This window comes from Lasioglossum baleicum, chromosome 16 (genome assembly GCF_051020765.1).
Source record: "Lasioglossum baleicum chromosome 16, iyLasBale1, whole genome shotgun sequence".
Lineage (NCBI taxonomy): Eukaryota > Metazoa > Arthropoda > Insecta > Hymenoptera > Halictidae > Lasioglossum > Lasioglossum baleicum.
The window spans coordinates 8,799,970-8,823,882 of record NC_134944.1 but is presented as its reverse complement, the minus strand read 5'-3'; the positions used below and the strand labels follow the sequence as shown (position 1 = coordinate 8,823,882).

The window sequence follows — 23,913 nt, the reverse complement described above, 5'->3', positions numbered from 1 at the left end:
TAACAATGGTGGTAAGCTTGCTAGAATATAAAATCCCTATATTAGCCGACGATGGCCGACGATTGCAATAATTCTGAATAATTTGTAATTCTAAATAATTCACAATAATTTAATTCAATTTTTCGACTAATTATTGCTAATTATGCGATGAAATACAAATGAAATAGAACAATATGTGACTCTAATCATTTATACTGATTTATAATTGTTTATAATCATTTATAATCTTATGGGACTTTTGGGGACTTTGTGTTTCATGTTCCAAAATCTAAAATACTGTCTAAAATACCGACAAATACTGGACAAATACCGATCAATACCAATCAATACCGATTATATATTTCTATTTTCTTGGAAATTAGCAGGTGGTAGCAGGCAGCAGGGTAGCAGTATAGGTTTTGTTCAGTTTTGTTCCATTCATTTCCTCTCTGCTTACCCCAGCAATTGCATGGCCATCGTATTTATATCGTATCCAATCGTATCATATGAAAGCATATAAAAGTGCCTCCGGCTTTGTACGTTTCGTGGGACTGTTGTTGAAAACATTATTCTTGCGCGATTAAAAATGTTTACTCGACAGCAGTTGAAAATTAAGAAACTGTTCCCAACAAAGTTATGCGATGTTACAAAGAGAAATGTGCAAACTGTCGCGCAGTCACAAGTGTCGAAACCAAATAAATATTATTTTTCGGAATGTCGAGAAAAGGAACCAGCAAGAGAACCTTTCCTGAAGAATCTTGCAGTAGGAAATATAGATAAAGAAATTTTCTCGTTGGCCGAGGTTCAGCCTATTCAAAGGTTCAAGGACTTCGAGACTTGGTTGATGCCGATCGACAATTATATTTTCAACCGCAGCGAGTCAAAGGAAAAGGTCGACAGAAATGCTGTACTCTCGTGTCTGAAAGATCTTGAAATATTCCGAGCGTACGGTAGCGAAACCTATAAGGGTTTAAATTTGTCGGAAACGGAGTCATTGAGGTTGATAGAAACGGTCAGCACATTGCCTTGGTTGGGTACGCATTTAGTAAAGAATAACATGTTGCCTGTTCAACTCATTTTGAAGTACGGGTCTGACAGTCAAAAGCAGAAGTACCTTCCAAAGATCATGAGCGGTGAATGTATTCCAGCGATATGCCTAAAAGAAGACAATAACGCAACCAATATTAATCATCTCAAAACCGTTGCCATACCGTACGATGAAAATTCAATGGAACTGAACGGAGATAAAGTATTTGTCTTCAATGGAACGAATGCTAATCTCTTTCTTGTTTTCGCGCAGAATTCCATAGGAAATGTGATAGATATAAATGCGCTATCACTTTACTTGGTCGAGCGTGATTACCCGGGGATAAGTTTTACAGACACCTACCAAACGATCGGACGCCACGAAATACCTGTATGCTCAATGAATTTTACACATACCATAGTACCCAATGAAAATGTTATCGGCGAGCCGAAGAAGGCGTTCAGTATTATGATGGATCTGCTGAAGCCTGGAAACCAGATTATAGCTGCCCAATCTATTGCGATTTTAAGAAATTTCTTGAAAAATATGACAACGGACGTTTTGAAAATGAAACACTTTGACAGGGATCTTCATGGATTTGATTCTGTGAAGAAGATCTTGGCCGAAGGATCTTGCACGTTATATACTATGGAAAGCATGGCTTACTTGACCAGTAAATTAGCAGATTTATATGAAAATCAAGACGTCGAAGTCGAAAGAATCGTGACAGAAGTTTATTGCGCGAACAAATGTTTGAGTACTATTCAATCTGGTTTGCAAGTATTAGGTGCACAGACCTATATGAACAACAGTCATTATACAGACATGTATCATAATGCCTTAGCTTTAACAACGCTAGATATGAATAATATAGATGCACAGCTGTATGTGGGAACAGCTACTTTAAAACATGCAGGAAAAGTTACAGCGGAAGAAATATTTAAATTAAGAAATCCGGCAGGTTACCCTGTCAATGCCCTAACGAGAAGCTATAGGAAGATGTTTGTTAAGAAACCAATGCTTATGGGATATTTGCATGCAACATTGGATCCTGGTCTTTACTATCTACAAGAGTCTATATATCAAACACAGTTCAATGTGGAAAGATTGTTGACGCTTCATGGAACAGACATTACGAATAAATACTTAGAGCTTCTTAGGATGAACGATATGATTACAGAAATGTATGCGACGTTCGCTAATTTATCACGTGCGTCTAGGTCGTACAGTATCGGCTTGCGAAACTCGGATCTGGAAAAGGATATGGTAGTGTGTCTGGCACATAATTCGTTAAACATAGTGAGCAGACTGACAAAAGAAATCGAGGACAATGATATACTAAATGGTGATGTATATTACAAAAATATAGCTGATGCAATGTACAGTCAACGGATGTATCCTATAGAACATCCTCTACATAGGACGTTCACCTAAACAGTAATCGCATAGTAATAAGCTTTACAAAATAAAAAATCAGCATTTGTAAATAATGTTCGAAGGATACGTATGTATTACGTATGTAAGAATCGGTATCTCAAAGAATTTGTAGATACAGTAAGAAACTAAGTAAATATATTTCCATTGAGACTTCTGTATTTATGTATGAATGGTAATGTACAGTTATTAATCCTTACACTACGATGAATTTGAAAATAAACGAACAATTCTCCTTGTAACTGTTCTACCTCGATCTTTTAGCGCAACGCTTCCAGTAAAGTTTCATACCAGAAGTTAGAATTTTATTCACCAGTTTTTATGCACCATTCTGTACTAGGAATTTTCAAGTAGACACGAACAGGTGGACGGTATCTCGCTACCAAAGGAATACAACTAGAATTTCCCTAAAATGAAAGGTTTACAACTTTCTAGTCAATTTACTTCCTCGTTCTCTATCACTATAGTCTTTCTGCTTGAACGATAACATGCTCCTCCCTGTATAAATCCGTCGCAGACCAACAACTTCTCAGACAAGTGTACACTAAAACAGTTCCAAATTCGATTTGGAAGTTTTTCTCTGTACACGGTTGCAGTATCAATTTCGAGATTAGCGTCGATAAAATCTGAACTTCGAAGATCATTTCACCGCCGCAATGACGACACTTCCCTACGCATCCGCTAATTGGGTACAACATCAATGGAGCGGAATTGTCTCTTGAATATCTGATGGACATATAAAACAGTAAAACGATTAGACATTGTAAATCGGTAACGATGTGAAATCAATCAATCATTTACCGTAAAAGTTGCCCAGGATTTTTCTGTATCTGAGAGACAAAATTATGGAACATCTCGTCTCCGTGCATAGGTATACCCTTCTCGTATTTCTCCATGTCCGTTTCGTTTGTTTTCCCATCTATTGAATCTGCCGCAGATTTCGTCGATAGTTCCGGATTTCTGTATTGATACTTCAGTAACAGATCGCGAACGTGTTGCGGCACGTCCCCGCTGCAATCTTCTTCTTCCACGGAAAGGAATATCTCGACAAACGAGAACTTGGTTTCGGCGTTCGATTCTAGCTGTATAGGAAACGGAGTCACTTCGTGTAACATACTGATTAAATCGCGTTGAGCCTGAGTCGGGGTATCTATGCAAACAACTTCGCTCTCTTCGCCGTCGATCTCGGCGGACGCTTGCGGCGAATCCAATGTACCCACAGCTCCTATTCCGACCGGAGACTCCACGCTCGCTGGACTACAATCAATTGTATTTCATTGAAACAATCGGTATTAATTAGAGATCGCGGTTTCGAATGTGTATTAAAATACACGTGTACATGCGGTATGTGAATCGTGAAAAAGAATTCATGGACCAATTCACGGATCCTTAAATTCTTACTACACGGTTTACATACCACGTGTATTTATAAAGGGTGAACCACGAATCGTGACCAGTAGAGATTACTCTGTTGTTAGCAGTCTAATCGAAAATATTTTTATCACATATAAAAAAAATATAGAAAAAGCAACTTTTTGCCATTTTTCTCAAAAAAATTATAGGTGTATTTGTATTTAAAAAATTTAATAAAAACATTTTCGTTTGGACTGCTAATAACCTCTACTGGTCACGATTCATAGTTCACCCTGTATCCAAGTGAAATAAGAATCTCTAGTATTGATATACATATTTCTAGTTGATTTACAATTGCACATAAATACCTGTTCGCGTTAGGATCGTCTACATGCAATGCAGACAGTTCTTCCCTTATATTCTGCTCCACCTCCCTTTGCAAAGAAAAATTAAACTCCGTCGCTTTGTTCGACAAAAAGTTATTCCCATTCTGTTCGTTGGAATTGTCATTGAAATTATCCCCCCAGTCATCTGCATCCGACAACCATGAACCTACAGATGGTACGGTCGTGCTGCTAGTATCTATGGCGTTTGTCTGGAATTCATCCGCCAGCACCTGAACTCTCAGGCAAGTCCAACTTTCATTTTGATTCCAACAATTCGGATTTATACAGGCGAAGATATAAAGCGTTCTGTGGTATTTCGAGGTTTCTAATGGAACATAGAGTTGCAATACCAGGAGTTGACGCAGACCACACAGCCTGCATTGTGGTAGTGATAGCGTATTCTTCTTGTAACAGTCCTACAACAGTGATCTATTAAATCTGGTAAATAATTGATCGCTTATTCGATAATAATAATGATAATCGTTTGGAAAGCGGTATCGTGTTTTGAAACGGTAAGTAGTCGAGAGTACTTACTGGAAATCCGCCGATCTTGTTCGTCATAAAATTAATGCTCGCCCGGTGTTTGTCAGTAACATATTCATCCTCGTATCCCAGGTACACTTTCGTCCGATTATCACAAGCCATTAAAGCTGCATAAAATTCTACTTCTTCATTGGAAGACTCGGTAAGATAAGGAATACTCGAATTCCTCGACGCGACGCAACGTTGTATTCAGCGGTGGACAGCTGACATGCATCGGTATCGGTCGACGCGTGCGCTTTTAACAGTGTCCTGTTCCATTATCGATTTTTGAATGCTTTATGTACATAGAAGCAAACATTACGTAAAGAGAAACAAGAAATCCCGTGTTTCTCGCGTCGTGCTAGCGATCCATGCGATTCCATGTGCATCACGAACCCTGGCAAACAGTTCGTATTCCGAACTTCGGAACAAAGAAAACGACATTCCATTATCAATCAGTTTCATAATTGCACGCAGCACGCGCCAGCGTTTCTAATTCTCGTCATTTCTAGAATGACATTTCGCGTTCGAGAAATATCGCAGCCAGAACGTCGTCTCCCGTCGAAAATCCCTAGAAACGAAATTCGAATGTTAAGGCTGGTTCGCATGAACATTATCATTGCATTATCATTGCAATACAAAAGGACAAGACAGAAATATCGTGAATAATATCGAATAAATGTATCGTGAGTATCGAAAACGTAATCTTTCCCGAAAGGAATTTCATTAGAACTTCAATAGAAAAATTAGGTTCGCGATCCGCCGCGATGAGAACCGGGCTTTAACCATGGGGCTTCCCGGATTGGTCGATGACCGTGATGGCTGTTTTTTTGGGGGGAAACAGTTGGACAATCACCGATGAAAGGAATACATATCCACACACGTGGAATTTCGTTTCTCGATACCGATCGGTCGGGTTCGTCGGTCACACCCGTCTCAGGTTCCTCGAGATCGTTTCGAAATCGAAAGAAGAAACACGGGGGGACAGTGATTGACTATTGGTCGAGTAGTCCGATTTTAGTTAGTGACGTCATGCGCAAAACAGTTCGTTCCTTATCCCCTCCGTATATCTATCCAGCTGTCTGTGGTTTGGCAGTCCGGTGAACGAATTTCTCAGGGTGATCGTTACGTAGGTTTTTCCCATGCTAGTGGGTTTTTTCTCGGGAGCGAGGGGCGAGTGAAAATCATCGGGTGTCTGTCGGACTATCGATACACGGTGCGGTCAAGTGCCAATCGGGAAGAACCTGTTCGGTGAAACTAATTTTGAACAAGCTTATAACGGTATATCGCGCGGATAGGGTGGCCTTCGGACTGACAAAAGGCAAAGACGTACGCAACAGAACAGAACAGAAACAACTGGCGTTCTCGTGTATGCGACGAGGTCGTCGGAGCAACCGCCGCGCGGCCCTGCGATTACATATTTATTCGGCCAGAGGAATTCACGCGTAACCTGTGCGTGTGTATCCACGGTCGTCGTGAAACGTTCTGGAATTCTTCCGAATCGAACGATTTCGGTGCGACGAGCCCATTCGTGAGGGATGTCTACCCCCGCTAGAAGGAGACTAATGAGAGATTTTAAGAGGTACTGTGGCTATCTTAACATTCCTGTGTCATCGCTTTCGCGGTGTCATGTACACCGCCATTGCGAATCGAATATTCTATAATTCCGTCGCTTTCCTTGTCCCCGCCGTAACCTTTTTTCTGCGTGTGTACCTACTCCGAATGCTTTTCCCTTGACGGGAACCGAAATGGAATTGCGAGGGTTACACACGACTCGATCAACGTCATTCTGCACAGTCTCGCAAGAAGTTATTATTAGGAACGCAGGAACCCGCTTCGTGATCGTTTACTGCGTTTCATTTGTATATCCTCGCGACCAGAACGATTTCGATGGTTGATCGAGATTCGAAACCACTCCGACTTCGACTAAGATTTCACCGATCTTTCGATAGATGGTCAAGCGTTGCTCTGTCTCCCTCTCTCTCTCTCGCGCGCGCGAGAGACTATATCTGGTTTTGTTTATATTTTGATTTCTCTTATAATTGATTCCGATTAATATCCGGTTGACTCGTAGTAACCTTCTTTCTCACGTAAATAAACACACGTTTCGATCTAACCACCACACTTCGCTATTGTTTTGGAAAGTCTCGGTTCGGTTCACTCGACTGTAAGGCTGTGCTTACAGTCGTTTGTCGAAAGTCGTGTTAACGTTTTACCTGCCGGAAGTCTATTAATAGTATTTTCAGTGACTGTGCTATATTAAAAAACCAGCTTACATAGATTATGTTACCGCGAGTCACTTATCGTTTCACGATCGTAATTCGAATTTATTCGACAAATTTGAATTGTTAAATAATCTCTAGTACACCAATCATGTGTTTATTTAGATTGCTCGTTCTGGAAGAACAGTGACAGTATTGTGCACTCTTAGGTGATCATTCTTTAGGTTGTTGGCTGTGCAACAACAATAGATTGATACGCGAGGGAACATTCGAATAGTATGATAATGTATGTATACGAGGTTGCACAAAAAATGTTTTATATAAACAGACATCGAATACGACATCAAAAGTGGAGGGAGATCTAAATTTGGTCTTTGTACAAGACATTCTTTTGAATAATATTCAACCAATGTCACACGTTAAACTTCCCATTCGGACCGCCAATGGTACACACTGACACATTTATTTAATGCGCTAAAAGCATATTTTATAATAAATTTAAGACTATAGAATATATTTCCACCAAAAGAGTAGGGCATTATAAAACCTGCAGTATAGAACAACGTACATAAGCTTGTTTAATTGTCGAGCAAAAATGTTTGGCCACCAATGCTTGCAACAAGAATATTTATATTTACACATTTCTAATGAATTGGTTTGTACACAGATTACAAGAAGACCCACCCACTGGAGTATCAGGAGCACCTACAGACAATAATATTATGATATGGAATGCAGTTATATTTGGGTAAGCTCTAAGGAACAAACGTAAACACAAGCAGGTAGAATCAATCGACTCTTCTGGATTTCTAATAGAATTTACTTTGTTTCAGACCACATGACACTCCATTCGAAGATGGTACCTTCAAACTTATAATAGAATTTACAGAAGAATATCCAAATAAACCACCTACAGTCAGATTTGTTAGTAAGATGTTCCATCCAAACGTATACGCCGATGGAGGCATCTGTCTTGACATACTACAGAACCGTTGGAGTCCCACCTACGATGTTTCTGCTATCTTAACATCCATACAGGTATTGTAAATGCACAATATGTTATTTTGTTCGATATAGTTAGCGAATCATCGAATCCAGGTACTTCATAGAATTTGTACTCCTGAATCATTAATCTCCCTCGTCATCGCATGCATTTCACGATAAATACATATTGTACATTGAGTTCGATATAAACCGATGATGATTCAGCTTGCGACAGTAAGTATACAACAATAAAAGAATCGCTCGTAATCCATGATTAAAGTTTCTTTTTCTTTCCTTTATGTTGTTTTACTTTTTTAGTTCCATAATACTGTGCTAAGTTTGTGTTAAGAAGCTGCAGATATGATTTGCATGGCAGTTACTAATTGTAAAGAGAGAAAACAGGAAAAAAAAGCAAAAGAAAAGAAAGAGAACATAAAATGTGTATGTTATCAAACTAATGTGTGCTTAATTATCTTTTTATTTCATGCGAGATCAATGTTAATCATGTATTTGTAAAAAATGTACAATTATGTGTTCACATCTGTCATGTTTCTCATATATATATCATAAAGATTCGTAAGTTTTCGTCTTAACAGCGGTTGCAATTCAGCAAAGTCTGATTCATTGAGTCCAAACAATTCTTCGCATATATATATATACGTACATGTATACATATAATGTTGGCGGTAAAATTGTGCTTGTAATCCGTTTACCTGACCATAACTGTATCTCTAATCACCGATACCGACTAAAAAGAAAAAGTACATAAAAAGAACAAAAATATGTCATCTACTTACAAAATTATGGCCATGCATTATTTTACAAAACGAAACGAAACGAAGAAAACAAAACAAAAAAAACAAAAGAAAGAGAATATCGAGAATATTGTATAATGAGTACGACTTATGTGGTTGCAGTCGCTGTTAAGTGACCCGAACCCGAATTCACCTGCCAACTCAATGGCAGCGCAACTGTACAAAGAGAACCGACGCGAGTACGAGAAGCGAGTGAAGGTTTGCGTGGAGCAGAGTTTTATGGATTAGTCGCAGGCGTTTTCACGATGCTGTTGCAGCATCGATCAGCCACCTACAGCCATCAGATACAGTGGAGAACGTGCAGCCTTATCAAGGAGCTAACGCTAAAATATTTAGCATGTTTCTTCCTAAAGCTCTATTGAACTACCACGATGTGCAACATTAGACCGAATTTTTACAATGTTGAATAATAAATTATTATAAAATTGTGTATTTATTTATTTCGATATTTGATAACACGAAATTAGTACTATAAAAAAAGAAAAAAAACGTTAGATGATAATTAATACTTGACGCTTCTGTTCCTGTGCTATATAAAGCATTGGTCTTTCACACAAGCACAGAACCTGTATTTTCAATTAAATTTTAGTACTTCATATAGTACGTAAAATTCACGTATACCTATTCTGTGTAATGTAAGAAAAAAGAAAAAATATATATATATGTATATACACACATATATATGTATCGTGTATGTATGTATACGCATATATTTACATATACATACACACACACGTACATACACATAATAAATGCATAATTCCACTTTATAGTCTAATAGTTTTCTTTATCCTTTTATTGTTGTTTTGTCATTTCGAATAAATCAATTGTTATAGAGTTATATATATATATATAAATCATTGTTTATATGTTGTAACTATTCAAGATCTATAAAATATTTGTTGCAGTCTCTTTTGGATGAACCAAATCCAAATTCACCAGCCAATTCTTTGGCAGCACAATTATACCAAGAAAATAAACGGGAATATGAGAAGAGAGTAGCAACTGTTGTTGAACAGTCTTGGTTGAATTTCCAAGAAAGTCACACAGAAGATCCCCGCTGACATTAAGTATGGTTCATTTTGGATTTCATGAAATGTATTTGATATACAGTTTTTTATATTGTTTCCACGAGTCTGTGGTCCAACATGTTTTTTCTTGCACCGCTAAATCTGTACATTAATATGCTCCATTGTTCTACAGACATTTTTCTGTGTTTTTTTTTTAATGTTTAATGAAATGAAAGCTTTTCTTGAAGTTCTTGCTTTTCTTTCAAACCGCAAAAAGATAAAAGTATTTATTTAATTTTTGACTATGTTTCAGATACATAAGAATGTAGAGCATTGGAGTGATGTGGAATCGCACTGTGAACTTATGTGATCTTTACCTATAAGTATATAAATAAAACGATGTATGGTTTTGCTCATTATAATTAGACTCTAGGAATCCTTATAAAATGAAATTTAAAAAGTGCAAAAATACCTGCGTATACGTGAAACGCATCGCAACGTTAAGTTACGTACATTAACAGCTATATTTAATTATAAAATGGCCTTTAAAAGATAAGTTTAAAACAGATCAAACACTGAAATATTAATAGCTTACTTATATGTTCTAAACGGTAATCTATTGTAAAGTAGTTTGCTTTTTTCCTTGTGCACAGAAAGTAAAAATGTCAGTGTATAAATAATATAGTACATACAGTAAGGAATGATAATAAACTTTGTCAGAGGAATAATTACTGAATATTTGTCATTTCCTAATAAAGTTGATGAACAACATTAGTAACAGTATGTACAAGTCAGTATCCTTTTTCTGTAAGCTTGCCGAACATGTATCTAGGAAGGGAAGACAAACAAGAATCAAAAACGAACGTCATGATAAGAAGCAATAACGTTAATGAAAACATTAAATTTATTTCTTACAAACGTGTCTCGTAAAAAAATGCTTTTATAACTGTGCAAAACTCAATTGTTTTTAGAAAACAATTCAGTTTTATAAGCAGTATACAAGTTCATACTCTGCTATAAAAAAATAGCTACATAGTTAAAAATGCGTATTGGAGTTTGTAATCTAAAAGTACAGCTTATGTTTATGTATATGTACAATGTAGATGTTTCCATTACTAGAAAAAGGAGGTACATAAAATGTAATTAAATATTCGAGTGTTGCACAGAGATTCAATAATAATTTTCGTTTATACATATTATGTATGTTTTATATCGAATACATGATAATCACTTATAGTGAATCTGTAACTATATTTTCTATACAATTATACATTTTACAAATAATACAATAGAATTTTACCAATGTTACTTAACATATACTGATATATAGTAATAATTCTGTAATAAAATCGTATGCATTATAGTTGTACGAATTTTTAAAAAATAATTAATATTAAACTATTTTATGTATGACAATTCACGCTACGAAATATTACTTCTCTGTTATTTAATACTGCCATGTCGTTTTAAGAACTGAATGTATACGTTTATCTAATTTACTTGGGATATGTACAAGCTAAGTAACTTTTCTTTCAATTCTCAACGATGAAGTTTCAATGAATTTTCAAATATGTGCACCAGTAATCGGAAGATACCTGTTTCATTCTTATTTAATATATTCATGTCACAATATTTACAACAACGAATATTATACAAATACAATTCGTCTCCTACTGTATACAGTATACAAATCATTTGATAGTTCACACGCATATTTATATGGTTGAAACACTTAAGAAACCAAACAAGTTTAACCAGTTCATCATGAGACTTCTATTATCTCTTTTCTTGTTTGCCAGAAGTCGGACAATTTTCAATGAAACCATCAAAATTATATTTGAAATGATGAAGTATCGTTCAAAGGATTTTTTTGTGTCAATTAGTCACTTCCAAAGTTTAAATTGCTCACCAGCTTTTTCCTGCTACGATTTCTCCTCCTTCTCTTTATTATACCTTTCCAATTCTTTCAAAAATTGTGCTTTCGGCTTCATAACGTTCGGTCGATCACCTCTGCACTTCGGACAGAACCATTTACCTTTCGGCTTGGTGCTCAATGAAACGCATGAGAAATGGAACCATTCTATAGGACATAGATCATTATCGCACAGTATCATCTCTCCATATGATATTTGATCGCACAGACAATATGTTGGTTCATCGGGGTCTATTGCTAGCTCGTCTTCTGGAGGTGGTGGAGTATCTTCACGATGTTGATTCTGCTGGTTACCTTGTTTAGACTTCCTTTTCTTTTTCTTTCCAGTGGTAGTAGTATTTGTTTTCTTTTGACTGCCGTTACTTGTATTGGACAAAGAATTCGAACGTGTTTCAGTCATTGCGATCATTTCCATAGCATTAGATGATTCAACCAATGTCTCTGTTCTTGTTCTCCTGGCTCTCTTAGTCTGTCTCTCAGAGTTATTCGCATTGCCAGAAGAGTTGGAATTGACATTAGCATTTGTTTCACGCGTCGATTCGCTGCTTTCTTGTTCTTTCCCAAAATCTGTAAATAATTTCAAGTCAGATAAACATATAACATTTACATGTACAACAGACGATGCAACACACGATCGTACCAAGGTTTCGATAATCTAAATCTAATTGCCTAGATTTGTTCTCTATAAGATCCTGGACTTGTTGTACAATCTGCAACTTTTCATCTCCTATTTCTTTCGCAGCAATTAACGCCTGCTGCACCCTCAGCAATGCTCTCCTTCTTACTTGCATGTCCGTGTCATTCCGTAATGCCTCCTGCTGTTGATCCACTTCCCGTAAATACGCTATATTTAACGAACAACAGAAGGACGACATTTTAAGAATTATCCATTACAATACGATGCGTTACAAGAAAACAGATACAAATACAGTTAAGAAATACTAGAAAAATACAAAATAAGATTTCACTCTATGTTGATTGTTTATTTCTCAAATACACAACGATTTTCGATATCGTTTCATTTCTTCGATATTTTTGCTATCAGACTTTCGAAGTGTGCAGATTATACGTGACTTAATTGTCTACAGATTTTCAAGTCAGCATAACGAAAATATTTCAAATACAAATTGACAAGCATGCACGCACGCACGTACACACACACACACACACACACATATGCGCGCGCGCTACACTTTTTAAAAGTTTGTTAAGCTGAATTACTTTGACAAGTAGCGTCGAGTTCTCGAAGTCGGGAAACATGTCTTTGCAAATCGTTCGGTAGATTTTCCACACAGTCCAAATAGTTCTCGATGTACGTCGCGGAATATAAAGCCTCGACTACAGCTTGGTTTAACATGTTCGCTCGCTTACGAATCTCCCTCGTTAGTTAAAACCCATAAAAACCGTCCATTCGTGAATAAATTCTTCGGTACCGCTGCGACAACTTTCCCGGCTTTTCGCACCATTTATACAAAAGTACGTGATTAATTCGTTGACAACCGCACCAATCTGAATCAATTAAACCGTAGGAACCGTAGGTAAACTGTTGTGGACCGTTTTCAGATGCTCCATCTGTATTTGTCATCGGAATCAAACATGGCGGCTGAATACCTAGCTCAAGTTTCTCAAATTTCTTTCTCATAAAACAACACAACTTTTACGTAAACGAACATTTCTCCGTGTGCAAAATTTCCTAAATAAATGAATCTATAAAATTCTTTGAAATTTTCTATAACAATTTTTCACATGACGTTACATATAAATATATTTTTTACATAAAATTAAACATTATTAAAGTATCCCAATAATTATCAGTACATAATTGTAAATTAATCATTTTAATTACAGCAATAATTTTATATTTCCCTATACTTTCGAATGAGAAAAATAATGAACGCAGATCTTGTAATGGAATAAGTGATTATTGGTTTTCTGAATGAAAGAAAATTAAATATTACTCGACGATTTACGAGTTGACAAATCATTTGTAAAGCTTTACAATTTTTATCGTGCAGTGTGAAACGGAGAAAATTGTACGATCATTTCCATGTGAAAAATAGTTGGTGATTTAAGCGCTGATTTGACTAGCCCTCTGACGTCAGAACTTGTAGCACGGACTGCTACCAATCCCGTCTCAAAACCCTATTTGATTTCGTTCGGTGGAAGAAAGAGTCGTGTTTAGGTCTCGTGTGCCGCAAAATCTGTGTGACGGTTACTAAAGAAAATATTCGTTCCCTTGGTTTCAAATCTTAGCCGAAGATGACGTCCACAGGAACCTTCCAAGGATTCGGAGACGACAAGAGGAAATCTAGCAAGTAAGTGACACGCTCCCATTTATTCTTTATCTGTCGCAGAAATATCGTATGGGTGTCGTGCGATCCCTTTGTGCCAATGGTGCGTCCTTTATTTATTTCGACCATTTCAACGTTAAAAGAAACGAGAACAGGATCATTTATGAGTAGAAATCCATTCATCATGAACAGTTACCACTGTGTTCATTGTTAACATCATCGATCTCTTAACAATACCAATTTTATTATTCGTATAGTTTTATCTTTTTGCAACCGACACGATCGAACGAATTGTTATCGCATAAAATAGAGACAGTACGGTTAAACATTTATTTCTGCAAATAGCAACAGAAAGAAACGAATGGCGTCCCATTGGTTGCTGACTTTTTGTTATTCACGGTGCGTCAGTTTGAACCGGTCATAACCGGACAATCCGTGATCCTTTTTTTGCCTTGGTAATGTTTTGGCAAGTTGTAATACTAACAATGGACATTCATTGGAATTATTTATTTGTGATTTTACTTTCATTGATATTTCCTGTGTGTTTTTCGACACATTGGGGATTCGTGAAATAAATGTGCATTGTAGTATGTTGTCATTAGGATAACCGGAAATTGGTGCACCGAGTCCTTCCTTGACAGGTGTCTTTGTCCTCGGATACATACTGTACTTATTAATTTACAAACATATCATTGTCATTTAGACACGAATTTCCAAAGTCTCTCTGTAATAGTTTACTGAATTTTCTTGTTAATCCTTCCGAAAAAATATAATATTAAAAATGCACTTAAATTTATTTATCTTCGCGATATTACATTCTCGTGCTTTTCTTTTTTCCGAATAAAAACAGATAATATTCTATTCAATATTTATATATGTATATATTTGTTGTATCTGGCGATTGTAGTGTCGGTAACGTCTTAACTACACCGTAGTCATAAGTGCGAAGGAATGGCAACAGATTGCGTTCCCTGTACCACCGCTACTGTGGATTTTCAAAAGTCGATTGCATTCGAAAATGGTGGTGTTTAAATATACTTGCGCAAGACCTTTTACCTAAGAACAATACACGACTGACGGAATATTTCGCGAATTCCGAAAGAGTCTTTAACCGTAAAAAAATTGAATTGATCGATCACGCTAATCCGTTCGCTCGATCTTTCCCACATTTTCCGACGTGTGCCCGACTGAAAAATTCTGCGTCTCTCTACTGCGGTTCGCGGGTAACCTTAAGCCGTGGAATGTAGTCTCAACTTTATGCAATGTATACAACATGTAAACATCGTAATTAAGAAAGCGGGTCGTTTACATAATCCTTTTCTACTTTGTAAGGTCTTGGTGAGTGAGTTTACCTCTGCGAGTGTCGCGTTACAAGTCTGTCGTTTTCGTGGAAAAAACTCGCGGTTCACCGCGTAACATTGCAGTGCATGTTTCTAATAAACGGATCGGTTCACTTTCTTGCCGTAACGAAAAATCCGAATGGAAAAATCGTGCGCGTCGTCCAGTTGAAAACGCAGACATATTTTCATAACATATTCAATCGCAGTCTGTCACAATAAACGACGTGTTTGTCGCTTTCGTGTAAACGCCGAGGCTCGGGCTCGCATACATTCAAATTACCGGACGTCCGGTAACCATGATATCTGAAAATGACAGGCGGCTAACCCTTTCCCGGCATGCATCCTGCGGTTGGATGAATCATTTTTTTTTCGCGGATCTACTGTTTTCGAACACAATCGTGCGTCGCATGAGGGACATTGTGTACGGGCACTTAAATATAGCAATCGGTGTACAGACAGTATTCCACTGCCGGGTTAGCGAGTCAAAAAATTAATGATAAAACTTTTTACCCGAACGTGGTGGTAGGAATAGATTTCAGACACGAATATCAGATCTTTTTTGTCATATTTCAAGGCATTGCTTGCAAGGTTCCGAGATACGAGTCACGCTGTTCGAGGTTGAGTCACCCGACGTCGCCATAGTTCCTAGCGTGCCGCATAGAGGCGTATACATTTAGGTACCCGAAGCTTCGTAATTGCACAGCCATGCCATATGATGCTCTACCCACTCTTTATTCTCCCTCTTTCCGTTTCTCTCACGCACACCCTTTATTTCACCCATTTTTCCATACCCCTCGCCGGGTTTTTTTTTTGTTCGGACACCGCAACCGGGGAGACAATTCTGGGAATATCGTCCGGCTCGTAGGGAAACATTCATTTTGAATGCCCTTGTTCGCGTGCGTTGCCACTCAATTGGCTGCCGTTCGGACGGTGACGAATCGCCGATTTATATCATTCGGATTCATTACCTCGGGAATACGCTATTTGCAAAAACAGAGGTTTTGTGAGAAAATTACCGTATTCATCCAAGTTGTTGTCGTTATATGTATATGCATAGTCTTTATTTTTGGAATTTATAATTTATGATTAGCGGATCTTATGCATTCGTGACAAAAATGAGTAGGTGTAATTTAAAACAGTAAAAACATCTGAAGTATTTAAAGTAATTCAGGTAGAAAACTTTTATTTGCTGTCTAGTAATGAAGCTAGTGTAAAAGTGAAATAAATTATAAGACAGACAAATCTTTTGATTATTAATTCTTTGACATAGGACATTCATCTATATATATAAAAGCGAAGTCCTGACTCACCTATCAACGCCCAGGCTAAACCCTTGGACTTAGAAAGCTGAAATTTTGCACAGAGGTTTCCCTTATGATCTATACAAGGGATAAGAAAGGATATTTCGAAATTCAATCCCCAAGGGGGTGAAAAGGGGTTGCAACGTTTGTATGAGGAATATTTTGTTCGTGGTCGGATTTACTTCGTACTTGGTCTTAATGCTCTTCGATATAATTAATCAAACACCTATTTCGGCATTTTAAAAAATTGAACCCCCAAGGGGGTGAAAAGGGGTTGTAACGTTTGTATGAGGAATATTTTGTTCGTAGTCGGATTTACTTCATACGTGGTCTTAATGCTCTTTGATATAATTAATCAAAAACCTGTTCCGGCATTTCAAAAAATTCAACCCCCGGAGAGGGTGAAAAGGGGTTGCAACGTTTGTATGAGGAATACTTTGTTCGTAGTCGGATTTACTTCATACTTGGTCTCAATGCTCTTTGATACAAATAATCAAACACCTGTTTCGGCATTCTTAAAAATTCGACCTCTAAGGGGGTGAAAAGGGGTTGCAACGTTTGTATGAGGAATATTTTGTTCGTGGTCGGATTTGCTTGAAACTTGGTCCAAATGCTCTTTGATATAATTAATCAAACACCTGTGTGTTTCGGCATTTTAAAAAATTGATCCCCTAGGAGGGTGAAAAGGGGTTTTGAAATCTAAGATGGCGGCATGGGGGGTTAAAAGGTTTTATAGAGAAACAATATTAATTTCCGAGGGCATTAAACGGTTTTCTGTGCGAGCGAAGCCGCGGGAAAAAGCTAGTGTAAATATAAAATTCTATAGGGTCTTATCGTCCCTTAAAAAAATCTAAGCATTTTTACTTAAATTTTAAATTAATTTTTTAATATTGAAACAGTTTATATTTCATTTTCCCTTTCATTCCAGCCCTTAATTAAAAGACAAATGATAATGCTACCTTTGTACAGTCAATATACTGCAGCTATTTAAAATTTCATGGAGCAGGGAAGACTTTAAATGATAATTCAAAAAGACATGTTTTTGATAAACAGGTGAATATAATTTTTGCCGAGTTATTTAATATTATATATATATATATATATATATATATATATATATATATATATATACATACTTTATTAGGAGGAAGGACATTGGTTAAATTGCATTATTTTCTGAGCCTTCGAGTTTGTTTTCATGGCTTTTTTCTGGTAAATACGTAAATGCTATACTCACAATCAGTTACTAAAGCTCAATTAACGCATAAACCGAAATTTTTTGAAATCGCGACATGCGGCGTTTTTCCCTGCAACCACAGAAATTAGCACGAGCATTGTTAAGAAGAGGTTTTGCCACATACGGTTGATAAGAGCGAAATGTATTGCAAAGTTCGCCCACGTGTGTCGCCGGCTACTTGTCGCGGCGTTCAGACCCTATAAGGTAAAGAGACGCAAGGTATTTTCGCTAGGTGCAAAATCTGCGAAGAGTACGGCACAAAGGATAAATATAACCGACGCGGCGGTCGCTGGCACGGAGAAGTATGTAGCTAGAGAGAGAATGGTTTTCGGTTACATAGGTGGACCATATCGAAAAGAAGGTTCTTTACAAGAGTATAGAGAAATCTGTTCTATCGCATAGGGTAACATTATTGGATATTATCGATACAAGAGTATCGGCAGGTTGAGGGACTGGTGAGGCACAAGACTGGTGTCCCGTTGGGAGGCTGATCGTTCGCGCAGACTCCGAGAAAACCGGCCTAAGGCCCCGTGCACACGAGGATCGTTCTCTCCCTACGCAAAGTCGGTGCTGGACGCGAGAGAGACGCAGTCGATTCGAACCGTCAGTGGATTTCGCGATTGTACGGAACGCGGCACGCTTCCTCTATCTCTATCGTGTTTCTCCAGTTTTTCGTAGTGGCGCCTCCTCTCCGTGTGGCGCGCGTTCGAGGTTTCCACTTCGCGATTCTGTCGCCGTTTCGTTCCAACGTGTTCCGTGGTTCCCGGGCGTGAGAGAGACAGACAGTCGTGTGACCCAGCCTGGACTGACCCACGACGGAGCTTGTTCGAACGCGCATAAACCGGCACACACGAGTTGTCGTCGTCGTCGCGACATTCAAACACCGCGTACTTCAGTGTCACGAGAGGACAGTCGGGGACAGATCATCGAAACGACGGAAAATCATCATGTGGGCAGGGCAAGACGATACCCAACGATTCAAAACCAGGTTTGTGAAGCGAAAACTGAATTTTTCTCCGGACAATTTACGCTGGTTCCGTTTGTCCTTCGATCGTGCTGCCGAGTGGGTGGCAGGTGGGAGATATATATCTATCGATTGTGTCGTTCTTTTTCCTGTCATTTTGACAGACACGTAATAACTTCGAAACGCCTTTCTCCTCGGGAATGCTCGATCTGGAGACAAGTTCGACGACCTGCCCTCCATCGATAGATCGGAATCGCGGCTCCGCAAACGTGATTAAACTAATTACGGATTGCGGAATCGATGCGCGAGTATGCGGGGAGCCGCATTGCCCCCCCCCCGCCTGTTGCTTGCGCGCTCTCTGCTTTACCGACCGAGGCCGCGGTCTCCTTTTAGAATTTCCTCGTTTATTTTCACGGTCCTGTATCCATGTGCATAGATTCTTCGGACCGCGTCTAGCACCGCCTCCCGAACCTTTTCGAGGCGAGGGAACCTCGTGGAAATGATTCCGTCGGCCTGCACGGTCGGGATAAATACGATCGAACAGTTTGTGCCTGTCGGTAACCGTCGAGATCGATCACTGTGCGGAGACAGGAGCGGAAATGTAACAAAGTATTAGTGGAGGCGACAAATTTCGAGGTTAATCGTCCGCAATTAACGGTCTCAAGGAGAACGGGAATCGAAAGGGGCCCCATCGAGTCCAGTTTCTATTTTTGCGATCGCCGGCCGAAACAAGAACACGTACAACGTCTCGAGACGGCCACGGAACCTGTACAAAGGTTAATGCCAGTGTAACGAGAGCAACCAGTTGCCGAGCCATGGGCTCGTGCTTCTTTTTCCGTCGTGTTTCGTTTATTGGCCCGAGTCACGCTATATATTCCCCACGGAATTTCCGTTGTACCGTTTTTTTTTTTCACTGTAGAAAATGTCGTAAGAGACTTATTTTTCAATGTTACACGGAATTTAAGTGAAGCAAGGGCAACTTTTACAGAACAGGAATATTCAAATGTATCGGCATTGATATAAATACATGTAGACGGTCCACCACGTATACTTTTATGAGCACACTTGGAGATTCGGTACATGTGGCCGTATAAAAGTAACAAGATTGCATTTATATTAATATAAATATGAATATCTGCGCTATTAAATACATTTCTTTAATCGTTCACCATGAAAGCCTCGTTATAATTTCACTAATTGTAGGTTAAAAAAACAGAAACCGGAAATGGCAACATATAAGGGCAACTTGTTTCGTTAAAACAATTTCGTAGAAGTCGTTACATCATGCGGAACGAAGATCTTCTCCCTCGAAAACGTAGGATCCGCAATCTGGTACTTGTAACTACTTCGTGTTCGTCTTATCAGCACGTACGGACCCGGCCGTGAAATCGGTGAATCATTCAACGATACGCCGAGATAAGCGGCAAAGGGTGCCGACTTGTCGGTTTTCACACAAAAGATAGTCTATTTCGGGAGGCTAGTTATCGCGCGAATCGATGAATCATTACAAGTTATCGAAACGTACGTCGTGTTATTCTTCGGGCGCATAGCAAATAATCGATATTAATCGTGATACATTGTAGGCATCCATCGGATGCATACGCCGGGACTGGTTTCCGGTTTCTCCGGGAGCTTTTCTTCGATTGTATTATTACAATCGGCGTTTTCGTTGCACAAAGCACGGCCTCGCTGTGGCGAGAGCCGACTGTGACACGGTTCACTTTGTCGTGTGGGTAGAACTCGTTTTTAAACAGGACCTCGGTGTACGACGAGCGCATTCGAGCGGCCAGGTTTAACTAAATATTCCTGCTACTCTCGAGAGCAGACCGGAGACGGTTTCCCTTCGGAAAGGATCGGAACGATCCCGCAGAAATACAGAAAATCGGAAACTTTAGCCTTCGCCGAGGAAAAAATTCACTTCAAATGACTCAGGAACCATCCCTTTCAAGGTTTCTGTTTTGGGACACTTGTTCGATAATTTCTAATGCAAACATCTTTGTAGTAGTATTTATTTATTTCGGCCTGGTGGCCAAGAAATTGGGCTTTGTTTGCAGTCCTCCTATGTCACCCATCCCTCCATCCATATCCCATGCCTTTTTCCTTTTTCTTCTCTCGGGAAAATTTCCTTTTATTGTAGCCTGAGCCTGTCCAAAATCCGCGTTTGGTCTCTTACAATCCTTCGACACTCAAACTACGCTCTCTCACGTTTTTACGTCTAATTTCTTCGCCGCTATCGCTTATTAAAATAATGTGCTCCAAACTCGTTTTCGATTGGCGGGCTTCCGTTCTCTGAAACTCCGATTATCTCGCTTGTTAGAGCGAATTTCCACTTAAGAATATTCCGTTCGTCTTCTTCGGAAAATTTCCTCATAAAATGAGTATAAACTCGCCCTATCTAGGATGAAGGAAAATTTTTTTGAAAATTCCCCCCCCAATGCCTTATTGCCTATAATAATCAATGTTAATCTATACTAATGTCTTACATCTAATGTTGCCTCTCCCTCTCTCCTTTTGATTATTTCTTTCCCGTTTTTCTCGACAATGCTGAGCCGGTCTACTATTACTCCCACTCTTTTATCTTGTACTATCTTTTCTATACTTATATTTATTCTCTCGACACCTTCACAGTGTTCTGCCAGATTCTTTTCTCCAATATTTATTCCCTTCTTCCATATTGCCACATCTTACTCTAGCCATCAGGCTCTGGCTGTCTCCTCCTCCTTTCTTCCTTAGGTACCTTGGTACTCTTACTTCATATACTTCAAATATCTTCGTTGTTTTTAAAGCCTAAGTATGAAGAGTCTACAAATAAGGGGCTTCGAAAAATTAATGAGTGATTAACGAGTAAACTGCGAATTTTTAATGGTTAATGCAAAATAATAATGTTCTGTGTCTTACTTAGAAAGTTTATGCGTGCATGGGTAATTATAGTCACTGAATTCCTAATGAAAGGGGCTATCATTGTAGGTGTTTAAAAAAGGGGGCTTCCATTTAAAAATAATGAAGGTGACCTTGATATCTCTAAAAAAATCACGTAAAAACAAAAATATTTTTGGTACCATGTGAGCCCCACTGAACCATTCACTTTGTCCTTCAGACATTTGACGTATCTTTGAAAACGACAAAGATATTTAAGATGGCAACGTTAGGTGACTCACCCAGTATGTATTTATACCTATCACAGAACCTGCAGACATCTTTGTGATTTCGATAATTGAAGGAGTGGATGGATAAAGGTGTCAAGTAACATTTTAGGTTAAACTTAGATATCCTCATGCATAAAGGTGTAAACTCTCATTCTTAACTTAGCTCCCTGTTGGGAAACGTTTGTATGGTTGCTTGCGGAGTTAGAGAGTGGATGAACGAGTTAACAACCGATATCGGTAATATTCGTGATGAATGAAGGTGTTAAAGTCATTTAGCTTCTTTATCCGCTTGACACTTTTATCTATCCACCCCTACAATTATAAAATAAAAAATGTGGAACCGGTCTTGGGTAGGAAATCGGTTCCCACAGCATCGGCCCCGATTCATCGGTTTCCGCCGACAGAATGGAGATCGGTGGGTCACGCATCGAGTCGTATCGGATCGTATTGGTTCGAATCGAATCGAATGAAATTGAATCGAGCACCGGTGTCTCTGCTGATCGATCCACGACCGCGAAAACCGTCTTATTCGCCGTTGGCTAGCCATAAGATCGAAAGGCACGACGGGACGCGACGCGATGTCGTCCGTTGCCTGTTAGTTAAGTCCGTTAACGACGGGGTCAGCGTATTTAGCCGCGTGCCGTACGATCCCGGACAGTTTTACCGCGTATCGGGCATCGACCCTTTACGCGCCGGCAATTTTTTTCGATGCGAACTACGTTTTTCCCCCGGGATCCTCGTCCTACTCTAATTGCCGTCAATCTGCGGATCAGCGGAGGGGAGAGGAGGGCCACTAGAACCGCCTGAAAGCCACTCGAGATAATAAAGTCGAGTAGCAGTGTCTCGTTTCGTCGCGTCTCCGCTTTGGTCGCGTGGGCGGTTCACGCGCCGACGACTTTCCTCGTCTTCCGTCGCGTCTCATTCGTTGTCTTATCGGATCGTGTTAATCGGCCAGCTAAAGGACCCAAAGGGGGCCGCATCAGATCCTCTAGATCTCTCCGAACCTTCATTCAATCCTCGCGCTGCTATAGTCCGGAGATATCTTGCCTTCCCTCTCCAACTTTGCTTCGGGAAGAAACGACGACGGTGGATGGAAGCCGTGTAATTGAACCGTACCGCGTTTAAGCGGACAACCCGTGTTCAACGGCGATCCACGGTTGGGATTCATCCACGTTCGATCCGCGCGGATTACTATGATCGCTCGCTGAGGTTCCCCAACGTCCTCTTCATTAGCGAACAATATGATTACGATGGCATCTGAATAAACCACGGGAAAAAATACTTCTGACCACACTAGGGATGTCCTAAGTCAGTGCTGGGCCCGGTTCGGGCCCTTCAAACGCTTGCTTCCCCCACCAAATTTTCTTCCCTGCAGCACGCATCTTCATTGCGCTCGCTGGTGTCTCGTGCGTCTTCGTTGCCCCACCGTAACGGCGCTTACTGGAAGGGGGCAGTGGGCGCTACTGTGGGGACAGTTTTGTCTCAATCGAGGCAAATATGCTCAGCACTGCTCCACGATGTCGTTGATGCTATCCATTGGCAAGGAAAAGTCGCGACAGGATCTTGCATCCCTTCCCAATCGTCTTGTGCGTGCACCGAGCCTCTCGTTCCCCTGTAACGTACGTTCGTACAAAATTACGAAACTGTCGAGCATCTAAAGTTCCATCGTGAGCGATGAACATGCTCCGTTTATCCACGATGGATTAGTTCCTAATGGATACGATTCTACGATTTCTCTACTCGCTATCTCGGAGCAAACAGTATCGAAATTGTTCTCGGGTGGACACAACGCGTGATAATACTCTGTCAAGATCAACTAACAAGAGGAACACTCAAGCGAACACGTACCTTATCAGTAATCGAGTTTATCAGGGTGTCGTCGAGCGGAATTGTTCGCGGCCCTTCTTTCGAGATGAATCATTTTGCGGACGACCAGGCGCGCAGAGCGTTTTTCCGAGCAAGTATGCGA

At 39.4% G+C, this 23,913-nt stretch overlaps 5 protein-coding genes across 9 annotated transcripts in view; 3 read left to right on the top strand and 2 right to left on the bottom strand.

Annotated features, from left to right (window-relative positions):
- The first annotated feature begins 326 nt into the window (after positions 1 to 326).
- LOC143216858 (complex I assembly factor ACAD9, mitochondrial) lies at positions 327 to 2,682 on the top strand. Its single transcript, XM_076440363.1, has one exon. It carries the CDS (start codon positions 566 to 568, stop codon positions 2,438 to 2,440), a length of 1,875 nt encoding a protein of 624 aa, XP_076296478.1. The 5' UTR covers positions 327 to 565; the 3' UTR covers positions 2,441 to 2,682.
- Positions 2,578 to 5,258, bottom strand: Trus (programmed cell death 2 like trus). The gene is made up of 4 exons (XM_076440413.1): positions 4,714 to 5,258; positions 4,162 to 4,595; positions 3,242 to 3,697; positions 2,578 to 3,166 (listed from the first exon to the last, which is right to left on the bottom strand). Exons 1-4 carry the CDS (start codon positions 4,822 to 4,824, stop codon positions 2,902 to 2,904), a joined length of 1,266 nt encoding a protein of 421 aa, XP_076296528.1. The 5' UTR covers positions 4,825 to 5,258; the 3' UTR covers positions 2,578 to 2,901.
- A 278-nt stretch (positions 5,259 to 5,536) lies between these two features.
- On the top strand, positions 5,537 to 10,506 carry Ubc6 (ubiquitin conjugating enzyme 6). Of its 4 annotated transcripts, none has more exons than XM_076440432.1 (5): positions 5,537 to 6,283; positions 7,591 to 7,671; positions 7,757 to 7,961; positions 9,631 to 9,792; positions 10,046 to 10,506. In XM_076440432.1, the coding sequence occupies exons 1-4, from the start codon at positions 6,240 to 6,242 to the stop codon at positions 9,784 to 9,786; spliced, it is 486 nt and encodes a 161-aa protein (XP_076296547.1). In that variant the 5' UTR covers positions 5,537 to 6,239; the 3' UTR covers positions 9,787 to 9,792; positions 10,046 to 10,506. The 4 variants fall into 4 exon arrangements, with proteins under 4 accessions (XP_076296547.1, XP_076296548.1, XP_076296549.1 ...); XM_076440434.1 differs by lacking the exon at positions 5,537 to 6,283 and adding an exon at positions 6,336 to 7,209; XM_076440435.1 differs by lacking the exon at positions 5,537 to 6,283 and adding an exon at positions 7,233 to 7,369.
- Positions 10,507 to 10,901: 395 nt separating this feature from the next.
- On the bottom strand, positions 10,902 to 13,271 carry LOC143216871 (inhibitor of growth protein 1). The gene is made up of 3 exons (XM_076440417.1): positions 12,887 to 13,271; positions 12,306 to 12,509; positions 10,902 to 12,232 (listed from the first exon to the last, which is right to left on the bottom strand). The coding sequence occupies exons 1-3, from the start codon at positions 13,020 to 13,022 to the stop codon at positions 11,655 to 11,657; spliced, it is 918 nt and encodes a 305-aa protein (XP_076296532.1). The 5' UTR covers positions 13,023 to 13,271; the 3' UTR covers positions 10,902 to 11,654.
- A 510-nt stretch (positions 13,272 to 13,781) lies between these two features.
- Jupiter (microtubule-associated protein Jupiter) overlaps positions 13,782 to 23,913 on the top strand; it is a 92,556-nt gene continuing 82,424 nt past the window's right edge. The window contains exon 1 of one of the 2 annotated variants that reach the window (XM_076440419.1): positions 13,782 to 13,980. In XM_076440419.1, the coding sequence (XP_076296534.1) occupies positions 13,925 to 13,980 (56 nt within the window). In that variant the 5' untranslated portion in view covers positions 13,782 to 13,924. Of the gene's footprint in view, positions 13,981 to 18,646; positions 18,823 to 23,913 lie in introns of those variants that run through there. The other variant, XM_076440421.1, reaches the window with a different exon arrangement.